This window comes from Cornus florida, unplaced genomic scaffold, assembly GCF_030987335.1.
Source record: "Cornus florida cultivar Cherokee Brave unplaced genomic scaffold, ASM3098733v1 CherokeeBrave_3.0.0_Hap2_Chr05, whole genome shotgun sequence".
Classification (NCBI taxonomy): domain Eukaryota; kingdom Viridiplantae; phylum Streptophyta; class Magnoliopsida; order Cornales; family Cornaceae; genus Cornus; species Cornus florida.
The window spans coordinates 86,124,692-86,137,687 of NW_026775575.1; the positions used below are offsets into that span (position 1 = coordinate 86,124,692).

Consider the following 12,996-nt stretch of genomic DNA (forward strand, 5'->3'; position numbering starts at 1 on the left):
CTGTCCTAAATTCTCTAATTGAGATGGGTTTGACCTTTGTATATAACAAGTAACATGCATAAACATGCAGGCTTTAATTTAACCAAAAAAAAAATATGCATGTTCTAGGTCAAAAGAATCTTTAATTATTATTATTATTTTTTTTTCTAAAATTCTATATAATTGATAAATCAAAGGCCCAGCTTGCATCAATCACTCCAATGGGTGGTCAATGAACAATTTTTATTTTATTTTTCATTAATCACCGATTAAGTGTTTTGTTCTAAGAATGTTAAGCAGTGCTTATCGTAGTGTGTACAGATTTTATGATACATACAAAAAAATGGCTGTCTGGCTGATAAGAACATGTTTGTGTACCGTATTACTTTTGCTTAAAAAAACAAACATGTTCTTGAGATAACTGTGATTGTTTATACTTTAATTACATCAAAAATTCATCGTGCGCACGCACACATATTATACTGTAAAATTATAAAATAGATGGTAATGGACCTTTCATCAATCGGTTTGACCCACAAATTAAGAACAGATGGGACATTTCTTGCATGGTTAATTGATGTAAAACGGACGGCTGATGATTTTGGAGCTCGTTTGGAGTGCGGACTGACACATCTTTTTTGGGATAAATTTGATGAGTCTGTTTTAATTTGAAAAATTGTGTAAGGCCGCCCATTTTGGGCCAAGCCAGATTTTTTCATTATAATACAGTATAACCTCTATAAATTAATAATATCTTTTAAATAATAAATTACGTGGGTTCGGACATGGGCCAATGTATTAAATTATTAATGGATGTGAATCCTTTTCGAAGGACATCTCTTTCCTACTCTCAGGATAATATTAAGACACGTCATTTGCCACATTTCCCTCACTCTTTCTCTCTCTCTCCTCTCCATTTCTTTCTAAATACTAGAGACAAGACCAAATTTCTCTCTTCTCTTTTCGGTAACTTTCTTACCCAAATTTCCCTTGTCAGAATCTGCCGTCCGGTTTTTCTTGTGCTTCTATTTCGCCGATTTAAGATGATAGAGTTATAAACAAGGGCGAATCCAAATATGCATAATGGGGTAGGTTAGTACTATTAAAACCTTTTTTTTTTTTTTGGGTGAGCTCAAGCCCACCAGAGCTTACCCCTGAATCCGCCCTTTTGATTATAAATATAATATACGCACACAAATATATAGATTAAAAAAATTATTAATTATGGAAACAAAAAAGAAAAAGAAGAGTGAATATAGTCGACAACGATGTTTCCGGTGAGATCAGGCGACTTCTGGGGGAGGAAGGATGAGATCGATGTTGATGAGTTTTCTAGGGGGATTGCGGTTAGAATAATTGAAATCAACAATGGAAGAGGAATCGCCGGGGTTGAGGTCGAGTGACGACTGTAGAAACGGAGCTGTGGAGGTCAGCGCAAAACTGGAGGACTCGACAGTAGTACTCTGGTTAGGACTCCGAGCGTTATTGACGACGGTGAGGAGCTAGGGAAGTTGGTCTTGTCCTTGGTGTCGCAGAACTGGCGCGCCGCCGCTCCGTGCCTCCTCTTCAACATTGTTGATGGTTCCAAGCCAGATGCGGCTCTTCTTGCCAGGATCTCTGATCTCAGCGGCATATCGGCCCCAAGGCCTCTTCCTCAAGCCTCTGAAACGCGTCCCCTTGCTGTTATCGCCATTAACGGCATTCGGTGATACTTTTTCTTTAGGTGCCATATTTTTTGTTTGGTGTTCTCTTTGAAATTTGGAGGGAATTAAAGAGGGAGAGATAGCAAATGATGTCTTAATGAATGAATGAAATGCCTTAATATTAGGCCTTATATTAGTTCGGGATAGAATAGGAGAGAGGTCCTCAGGAGAGGATCGTGCCTAATTAATAATTTCGTTAAATTTATAAGATAATACATTTCAAAAATTTCCTTATAAGTTTCTATATGTCCCACTTATTACATAAATTAATAATCCGGTAAGAAGTACATATATAACTGATTATAATATTTTCTTGAAATATGAATGTAGTGTTATTTGAATCTTTAGTTTATTAAATAGTAAGTACAATACATTGAATCTTTAGTTGGTTAAATGCTAAGTCACATAAAGTGAGAGCAAATTTGAAAGCGAGAGCGAAAAAATTAAGTCATAAGTAGTGAGAATTTGAGCGTGCGCGAAGCTAGAGAGTGGGAGCGCCCTCGGAGTTTAAGAGCGACACCTATTGAAAAGGATTGTGTGACTTAGGTTAAATGTCCTTTAATTGATTAGATTAGTGCATTACGTTTAATCTTAATTGATTAAATAATTACAATGCATTGAATGTTTAAGATTATTGAGAAACTAAATATTTTGAAAATAAATAAATAATGTACATAAAATATCTTGTTAAATTATTAACTTTTAATTAATAGAATTTTTGTGGTCATGGAGGTTATTCATCGTGTCAATTATTTTATTATTTTCTTTGGTAAGTTAGGTTATTTATTTTACAGTAAGCAATAAAAAAAAGGAAGGGAACTGCCACAGAATTACCATGAGACACTCTTATAGACTGATGCTCGAAGAACAAAATGCTTTCAAAATGAGCATAACACACATATAGTAACACTCATTCATTCATTCAACATGATTGATAGTTTTAAATTTCACCCTAAACAAGCAGCACAAAAATCACATTACAGGGTACTCTTGAGTTCTCTTAGAAGTTAACATCCTGAAATTCAATAAATCTACCTAGATCAAATATCAGAACAAAATTTTCAAGTAGAAAAAAAAAAAAAAAAAAATCTTACACATCATTGCAATAATGAAGATCATCATTGTCACACAGGCGTGCGAATATTCCATAGATGTGGCTCTCCAAGAATCAATCCTCGAAATCAAACAGAAAATTCAGCACTTTTCGAGTGTCCCTGTGGCCTCACAAATTCTCAGTGTGTCCGGGTGGGAATTGGTCGATGGACTTGACCTGGAAGACTATCCAATTGTCACTGAAGGTACAAAAGTCGATCTCACAGTCAAATGCATGATGAGACCTTCATTTGAGCACCATAGTAAGATTCAAATTGTTGTTAAATTTTCAGCTAGAAAGCACAACATAGAGGTTGACAGGACAGACACAGTCCGAAGCCTAAAAGAAAAAATTTACATAATTGATGGCACTCCAATCAAAAGAATGACACTCTACTTCTCCGGGATTGAAATGGAAGAAGAGTATCGAAATTTGAGTGAGTATGGCATATGTGAATTCTCCGAGATCATAGTGTTTCTCAAGACTATGAGCCGGTTAGTAGCTGAACCTCCTTCGAAGAGGCTCAGTGTGGTAGTGCAGACTTCTTCGAGTTTGCTCAATGCTGCAAGCATTCCGTTGGAAATGAGGGATTCTAACACTGTCAATGAGTTGAGACAGCTTATGTTATCTCGGAAAATACTTCCTATGGATGATTATATATTTATTCACAAACAGAGAATCATGCGCGACAATTGCAGCCTCCGGTGGCATGGAGTAGAGAATGGGGACTTTCTCTATGTTTTTAAAGGAACAGTTAGTCGCGGTGGATTTTGAGATGGTGGGGTTGTATTAGAAACTGATCAAGAATGATGAGAGTTAAATTATGGACTTAATTTGAAATTTAGCAATAAACTTCCATAGTGGTCCACATTATGCAACAATTAAAATTTTATTACTTGATTGTTTTGTGATCTATTTGAGTTTCCATGAATACTTGTTTCATGAAATCATTTACGGTATATCTTTTAAATATGTGTGTGTATACATAGTTGTCTATTTACTACTACTTTACAAATTTACAATTATATATGACTACACAAAGAAATGGGATGTTAAATTGTCTACTACTTTATATTTTGGTGGTTTAATTAATTAAAGAGATGGCCTTTGCTTTGTTTTAGAAACTGATCAAGAATGATGAGAGTTAAATTATGGACTTAATTTGAAATTTAGCAATAAACTTCCATAGTGGTCCACATTATGCAACAATTAAAATTTTATTACTTGATTGTTTTGTGATCTATTTGAGTTTCCATGAATACTTGTTTCATGAAATCATTTACGGTATATCTTTTAAATATGTGTGTGTATACATAGTTGTCTATTTACTACTACTTTACAAATTTACAATTATATATGACTACACAAAGAAATGGGATGTTAAATTGTCTACTACTTTATATTTTGGTGGTTTAATTAATTAAAGAGATGGCCTTTGCTTTGTTTTGTGCCTTTTTTTAGGAATTAAACAATCTGCATTGAGCTAAATGCACGTTTCAAATAATATGATTGTCCATATATATATATATATATATATAGTTAAACAGTGTTTGTTGAGCTAAATAAATGTATCAAATGATATGATTATACACCTTAAACATTGTACAAATCTTATTTTAATAGTATAGCACCATCAATATATACATATGTTTCCATCCTTGGCACAACAGGTTTTATGAGTCTGATTTTTCAAAACACCAACAATTTTAATATAAAAATAATATGTAATTTGACAGACGCTGTATCACGACTATTACTTTAGATATTTTGGAGAACATAATTTGATTCAAACACAAGAATACCTTATAAAAAAAAATTTTAAAACTAGAAACAGATACAAATTGGTATGTCCTTCAACATTAATTAGTATATGTTTCTGAAATTAATACAAGGCATATTATTCTTGTAGTAATATCCTGAAACTACATGTATGTATGTATGTATAAAGAACTATAATTTGGTAAAAGTAAAAACATAATTATAACCCACATCCTTTGATACGCTTTGGGACAGAGCCTAAGACAAGGTAGAATCTGAGGAATTAGCAGCTAAAAGAAAATGACTAGTAGTAGTAGTAGATATTGATGGGGATCCATCATCAAGGGGATCAAAGAAGAGATAGACGTGGGACCCATCTTGGACCCCACAATCAACGAGGGAGAGTTCGTTTTGATTCAGCAGATGAATGTGGAGATTGGAATCATCGAGGATGAGGATGAGTCGATCATGAGGAAGCTTTTCCTGTGCCCCAATCTCTCTCTTTAGATCACCAACAGTTGCATCATCACCGACTTGGATGTAGAAAAGCTTTCCTGTCAATATCTCCATTACCACCCTCATCTTCTTCTCCACCATCCAATTAATTAATGCAGTGTTAACTAACTTTTTGGTTACCCAACTCCATTTCATTTTTAGAGAGAGAGAGAGAGTCATGCTTACCATGAGATGTGGTCACATAGGCTGCATTCTCGCTAGTTAGTTTGTTAGCATGGCTACGAAGTGTGATATGTGTAAACAAGTGAAATTAGCACTTGGTATTGCATGAATGTGTTGAATTGGTCATCAATAGATTCAATGCAATGAAAATTTTGCGCCAACACGCTTAATTGCAGGATCATGATACACGTAACTTATCAATGTGGTAACTTGTCCAGTATCTCACACCCGTTCATATCACATATACCCACAAAGGATGTCACAATCACCCCCATGGGGCTTAATGTCCTCATTGTAACAGCCTTCATCGATTCACCCTACTTGATACAATATTGTTTGTTTTTGGCTCCCTTGGACCAGACTTTTCAGGAAGTCACTCATCTTGATATTACTTATGCATAAACAAGCTTAAATACAAAGTTCTAATAGATTCATGGTCATCACGATTTTAAAACGCATTGTCATATAAGGGTGTTGAATCTATATATAATACATCACCTTCACATTCCCTAAACAATGTGAGATCATGACACCCGTAATCTGTCAGTGTGACAGCTTGTCCAGTGTCTCGCATCTGCACACAAAAGTCATCACACATCATCACTGATTTGATAAGTAAGTATGTATCTACCATCTCTGATTTGATAATTAAAAGGATGTATATATCTATATATTATTGGTCCACATTAACAATCATCATGCAATACATCCGCTAAGTATTGTCCTTCATTTTTTTAAAAATAAATGGCTTGTGGAATTCCATCATGTTAGTACTTTTATGTTGTTTTCCAAATGATTTTCATGATTTTGGTTTCACTCATGCTAGACTAATTTCAAGAATAAATTCATTCCGTCAGTGGACATGTTCTTTTAATTATCAAATCAGATTTGATAACTAATCTTATTATCATTGATTTGATAAGTAAGTACGTATTATCATATTTGATTTGATAATTAAAAAAAAACACGTCTAAATATTATTGATCTTTATCAATGCTGAAGGATAAAATACATCATCACGGATATAAGTATTGTCCTTTCTCTTATTCAATATGTTTGCTAGAATGTAAAAAGAGACTGCCTACCAGCAAACTTAACTTTTAATATCATTGTATAAATTAACTAGTCTCTTGTAAATTTCACCTAAATAGGGGAAAATAGTAAATCTCTATTTGAATTAGTTTTTAGAAAATTAAGAAAAAATTGATAAACATCTCTTCTTTTATTTCTGTCATATTTTCTAAAAATTATTAATGTTTAAAAATTCCCTTATCTTTCTCTCAGACAGAGTATTATTCCTTCCTATCTCGTGGATATGTAAAAAGGATTCTAATTTATCAACTGCTATTTAACGTCGGACCCACGTGTCCGGGCGTAGAATGTACGCAAAATCACGTGCTATTCTTGAATTCTTCTGGAGTGGCAATGCCATCCTGACCGTTCATTTTACGCAATCATGCATCGCAGCCAAAAATAAAAATCGATTGCCTTTTAAAAATATAAAAATAAATAAATAAATAATTGGTTTTGTATGGATAAAATATCGATTTGGGCGGTTAAGAACAGTTGTTTACACTATACATAGTGTTACAGGGCTAAAAAGGGGCTAACAAATAGCCACCTAAACCGCGACCCATCTCTAAACTCTCTCCCTACGTCGTTGTTTGCCATCATCGTTACAGGTACTAATATATTAGATGAATCAGAATCGATTTTTTGTTTTTGTTTTTCTCTGAATTTATTGGGTAATTAATCGTCCATTCGATTAGGGTTTCATTCTCATTTTTTGCTATATATATTTGTTACGCGTTTGTTGATTAGGGTTTGGATTTCTGGGCATGAATTCATTTTGATCTTCGTTGATATGTGCTGGAGTTATGTGGATTTGTGAACATATTGATTGTTTTTCAATGGGTTCTTGTTAACTCGGTCAATTGGGACTTTACCTCTGTGTTTGGCACCATATTTCTTCATTCAATTCTATATTGTCTATTGTGTAGTTAAAAAAAATTACGTGGTTTTTTAACAATAAGAAATAGAAAAAGAAAAAAGAAGAAACAGGTGCAATGAGGATAGATTCGGCCTCAATTTGATTAAAAATAAAACTGATTTTACTAAACAAAGAAAGTGGATGAACTGGCCGAATTCTGAAACACAAACCCTGCCTTGAATTGGGTTGTTAAATTCTTCATGGACCAAATGTTTGTGCATGCATCTGCCTGTGACTAGGAATGCAATTAGGAAAATACCCTGTAATATGTTTATACTGACAGGCCCAGTGTTGAATACGAGGGTAAAGGTGAATTTTTTTTGTTATAGTGATTAAGAGGAAGCAGGGGCGGACCTAGAAATTTTTACTTTGGGTTTGGGAGCAGCCCAAATGGTATAAAAATAAATTTTAAAAAATTAAAAAATTGTATTATATATATGTGTGTGTGTGTGTGTTACAATAGAACATATCTAAAATAAGATCATTTGTACCTCCTATAGGCTCAACCAGTTCAAGAAAATATTGATCATTGGACTTTGGGGTCCACTTTAAAGTCCATCAAACTAGGAAAGGCCAGCACAAGCTAGCATCCCTAATTCCATTCCACTTGAGGGTTTGCAAGCTATGAGGGGATTTTATTCGATTTTGACTTTTTGTTCTCTATCCCATAGTCGACCCATATCTCCCTATGCAAAATAGAGATCGAAAGAAACTTTTATTTATAGGTGTTGGAGGCACTTGACCCTTATTATTATTAGTAAGATAGATTGTCTTCGTTTCGTAACATGGATCATTTCAAACCTGACTTTTCATGAATATTGAACCCCATCCACTAGATTTTAGTGCACTGAACAATTCTCCTCATATGGATTTGAGTATGAAAGGCCCACCTCAAAAAGCAATTTTACTATCGACATTGTGATGGATGACCTTTTGGTGAATGTGATATAATACATATCAAATAAAACACTTCCAAATAATCCAAAAGTTTACATGCACATAGCATAAAAAAATTATAAATGAATAAAAAAACACATAGTAATGAATTAATTATTATTTATAAAAAGTTATAGCAAATTGGACATTTTTACTTAATTTAGTATCACAAAGTCCGACCTTATAAGAGCTAAACGAAGAAAATTCAAAACAGAGACATTAAAGAATGTGGTTTGATGGTGTGGAAAACATGAAATTAATAAAACAAGTTTTAGACTTCAGTTTAACTAATATGAAAAGATGCATTCATTAGATACAGACAAAAATTACCAATTAGACAAACTACATACTAGCGAACATAGAGATAAAAACAAAAATTCACGTACAGACTTATAAATACGTTGGGTTTTGATATTTTGTGTATGATGTACTGGAAGTTAGTTGATATACATTTGAGTTGTGATACCATTTACATGAAATATATGAGATATATTTGATGGGTTTGAGGCCACATGTTAGTAGAGCTGTGTTGTAAAGTGGGCTATTATTATGTGGATATGGTTTGGAAGCCAGATTTCAAATATTGAGAACTCGCACTTATCTAAAAAAATGTATATTGAGAACTCGCTAATTGGGGGCACTTAAAACAGAATTTTTTAAAATTTGGAGGGGGCCAAATTTTAAATATTCAAAACTTAAGACTTAATTTGGAGGGCACTTAATATTATTTTGTAAAATTTTTGGCGTGGTTAGATTTCCCTGTTCAAATTCAGGACTTAATTGCACGGCAATTAACATAATTTTGTAAAATTTCGGGGGTAGTCCTTTCAATTGCCCGCTCCTGGAGGAAAGTGAACAGTCACCTTATTGTAAACACATATTTAAATAGTGCAGTTTGTGTCGTACTTGTTGCTAGTATTTCTACGGTTTTTGTGTTCGTAAGATGAATTTTGAGATGAGGGTATTGTAATTCTTGATACTTGTAAAGGACATCTAGATGGGTTTGTTTAATTGCATCAGTGCCAACTTTTTGACAGAAAGTGTATTTGATGCCCGATATGAAACTTGTTTATTTCTTTTACGCAGTCTTGTTCATTTTATGCTAAACAAAGAATCTTGGGCGAGTGTTGCACAGTTAAAGTAATTTATCCCATTTACAGTTAGGTACATAAGTGAATATTTTAGACATAGTATTTACTTTTAATATGTACGATCCTATCATAATTTGAGTTGGCAAGCTTCTTTTTTTTTTTTTTTTTTTTTTTTGTAAATTAATAGCATGATTCTAGATCAGGCAGCTACTATATTCTTATAGTTTTCTTTGTTTAATCTGTGTGTTGTTTTTTCTTCCTTGAAAAATATCACTATCACTATGATTTTATCATCAATACGCCAGTTTTTAAAGTTCTTTTTGCAGACGGTGCTGTGTTCCAGAGCAAGTGGTAACAAATTAACAATTACACATGTTACCAAATTGTCAAATAGATGATGGAGCGACAATGGCTTCAAGAGACTAATGTGATTCAATTCAGCATTAATGGTTGGCAGGCCTGCCTAGTCTTATTGTTTATAGATGAATAGACAGGGCTTTACCAGCTTTAGATAGAGTAGATTAGCAAAACAAGGATTCATGTAGCCAACGCTTTGTTGTGTTGAGTAGAGGAATAGACACCATATAATTAGGAAGAGGTCAAGTGGTGTGTGCTTTTGATATACAATGGGACTTTCATTGGCAAAACAAGAGTAAGGCTGTAGGGGTAACTTTTGAAGGTGAAATTATGTATAGATGTTGCCTAAATCAGAAAGCTTTCACTTATTGAAAAAAAGAAGTTAGATAACTTTCATGACAAGCTAAACCAAAATTATGTGGAGCATCATCTACTATAGGAAACCTTCCTCGAATAATTTCAACACCAAGCTGTCAAGTGTGTTTTAACATGCACCACACGCATTATTCTTGTTTTATAAATTAAGCACATAATGGGGGAGCTTGTGAACATTAATAGTAAAACGACCAAAAATGACCTTTTATATATCTTTAATATTGCATAGTCCTTAGATGGGGGTTTAGCAGGTAGTTAAGAAATAAGTGGTCATAAATGAGCATAGCAGGACAGTGATTTTAATATGGATGAATGGGAAGATGAACAAAGAGAGTGAACAAGCAATTATTGCAATATAAGGAATTTTTGTTTGCACCAATTGTTGGAAACATGGTGAAGGAATGCTGACCAAGATGTTTAGACAATGCGTCGATTATTAACCTGGGAAGGACTGAAGTTCAAAGTCTATGAGCATAAAATAACAGCTTAAAATTGTGTAGGTCAAGGTTGTGAGGAAATGATTAATGTGACACCTACAAAGCCAACTGCACCTTACGGTTTATTGCTTAAGTTATTAATAATATGTTGCATTCTAGAAAACGAGTGGATGTGTGGCAAGATGAAGTGCAGGTGACGAGTTTGAGGTGCACTTCTCGTAGGCAAGAAAAGGTATTATTGGTCAGATGTTTTACTTTGGTCATGCATGACAAACACTGATTTGCACCAGTGAGGAGTGATTTGGTTCTAGATGAAGTCATACTTGGTTAATCTGATAGGAGAAGTCATCGAAGTATATGGTCTAACATTGTGGTGAAAGCATATGATTTTCTAACAGACTGATTCTCAATATGGCTGAGAACAGCAAGAAGGATCTCTCTTGTTGAAACCAACTTGTCGCGATGACCTTTTATGGAGTGTGCTGAGTTTAGAGTTCCGTTGCTGTGTAATATTTGATGCAGTCTAGTTGGCCCATGAATGTGGTGTATACTCTTTGATTTTGTGGCCAACAAGTTTTTTGGTTATGATGGTTGTAAGATATGTGTGAATCTGATAGAGAGAGGTGTAATGAAAGCTGCAAAATAGTTCATGCTGACTTTTACGTTGTTGTTGACTTATTATTACATACTGGCTTTTGGATATCTGATATGATTACTTGTGGGAATGATAATTTAAGATCATGTTTGGATTATACTGTTGATGACCACTTACGTGAAAATATTTCTGTGTCGTTACCTTTTACTTATTTATTAATCAGTCTCCGTGTTTTTCTTGGACGAGTTGGGGGGTGGGGATTGGTGGGATTTTGACTGACTGTATTATTACAAGCATGCACAGTTACAGTTTTGGCTGTGTTTGGTTGAGTTTTGTCTACTATATTCTTCAGCTCTGGTCATTCTGAGTATTCTTTGGAATCTTCTTCAGGTTCTCGTCAGTTCGATTAAAATCGAAGGAAATTTTGGTTCGCTGATATACTATCTCGACAATCAAGTTTCATGTCTGAACTTGACATTCAGATTCCTACTGCTTTTGGTATGTTTTCTGTCCTCTTTAGGCTACTAATAATTGTTTAAAGGATTGATTAAATTAGATGCTGCAAAGGAATCTAAACAGTGTTTTGTGTTGTTTTTGTGCCTGATTGTGGTATGGTGGAACAGATCCCTTTGCTGAGGCAAATGCTGAAAACTCAGGTGCTGGGACAAAGGAGTATGTCCATGTGCGTACACAGCAGCGCAATGGGAGGAAAAGCTTGACAACTGTGCAAGGTTTGAAGAAGGAATTCAGTTATAATAAGATACTCAAGGACCTTAAGAAAGAGTTCTGCTGTAATGGTACTGTTGTCCAGGACCCTGAGTTAGGCCAGGTGCGTTCTTTAGCCCTTTTTATAAATAATGTAGAGCACACTTGTTTATGTTGATCAATCTTGAAGCTGCATTTGATGCTAAATAAAAAGTGAAACAGGTTTTATTTAAGAAATTCCTACATCATTGGTGAAAAAGAGAAACTGCTTCTTCATAATCACATTTATATATATTTCTTTTCTTTTAGGGGCTTTCAAGTGGGGTGCTATCTTGAAAGTTAACTGCCTGCCCACATCTTTTTGCTCAGAATTCAATTTCTGTGGAAGGTTCCACCTCCGCTCCCGCTAACACCTTAGGATATTTAGTTCCATCCACGGGGATCTTTAGATGCATTATTCATTGCATCTCATGGTTGTCTTTGGAAATAGTGCACCTACCATGAAAATAAAATAAACTTTGGAATTGCTCTAATCTTAAACAACAGAGTTCTGGACATCTCATTCAACAGAAATATGGTTTTCGTTTCATGATTTTGTTCACCAAAACAAACGAAAGCTAAATGCTTGGCTTACATGGATACAGGTCATTCAACTTCAGGGTGATCAAAGGAAGAATGTCTCCACTTTCCTTGTGCAGGTAAATTGTTAAACTAAAATTTTCTCAACCGCTCATTCACATTTCATTTTTAGATATTTATCATTTTTATAACTTAATCCTTTCTCGTGAGCAGGCTGGCATTGTGAAGAAGGAACATATCAAGATTCATGGTTTTTAAGGGGCAGAGGCTAGTCCCATATGCTGTGATTTCACATCGTCAACTCTGTGTTAGCGAATAGAATAGTATCTCAGCAAAATATATTTAGCTGTTATATGTTTGTTAAACCGGCTCGATCTCATCTCTGTGTCAATTTGCTATTTCTGCTGCTTGCTGTGTAGTTTTGAAGGATTATGTGTTATTATTCTAAACCCATCTTTGTCAAGAATGATATTTCGTGTTTGAACAGAAGGAAAATAAATCTGTTTGTTTATAATACCCTTTTGTTACCATAGGATTTAAAATGTTTTTTTTTTTTTCTTTCAAAATGTTAAGGTTATTTTTTATATTACGAAAGTGTTAATGGTATTGTTTCTTCGAATCTATTCACTTTCGAAAAGTATCATATGTGGTGGAGTTGGCCTGACAAAACCCTAGAAAAAAGGTCAAATATTGTCATGCTCAACTGACCTTTTTCTCCTC

The 12,996-nt window shown here is 34.2% G+C and overlaps 3 protein-coding genes across 3 annotated transcripts; 2 read left to right on the forward strand and 1 right to left on the reverse strand.

The window, feature by feature from the left end:
* Positions 1–2,573: 2,573 nt before the first annotated feature.
* Positions 2,574–3,549, forward strand: LOC132310307 (uncharacterized). The gene has a single exon (XM_059808490.1). The coding sequence runs from the start codon at positions 2,791–2,793 to the stop codon at positions 3,547–3,549; it is 759 nt and encodes a 252-aa protein (XP_059664473.1). The 5' UTR covers positions 2,574–2,790.
* Positions 3,550–4,765: 1,216 nt separating this feature from the next.
* Positions 4,766–5,116, reverse strand: LOC132310308 (uncharacterized). The gene has a single exon (XM_059808491.1). The coding sequence runs from the start codon at positions 5,113–5,115 to the stop codon at positions 4,792–4,794; it is 324 nt and encodes a 107-aa protein (XP_059664474.1). The 5' UTR covers position 5,116; the 3' UTR covers positions 4,766–4,791.
* A 1,626-nt stretch (positions 5,117–6,742) lies between these two features.
* On the forward strand, positions 6,743–12,790 carry LOC132307344 (protein translation factor SUI1 homolog). The gene is made up of 5 exons (XM_059805074.1): positions 6,743–6,893; positions 11,383–11,490; positions 11,616–11,821; positions 12,342–12,395; positions 12,490–12,790. Exons 2-5 carry the CDS (start codon positions 11,454–11,456, stop codon positions 12,532–12,534), a joined length of 342 nt encoding a protein of 113 aa, XP_059661057.1. The 5' UTR covers positions 6,743–6,893; positions 11,383–11,453; the 3' UTR covers positions 12,535–12,790.
* The last annotated feature ends 206 nt before the right edge of the window (positions 12,791–12,996 follow it).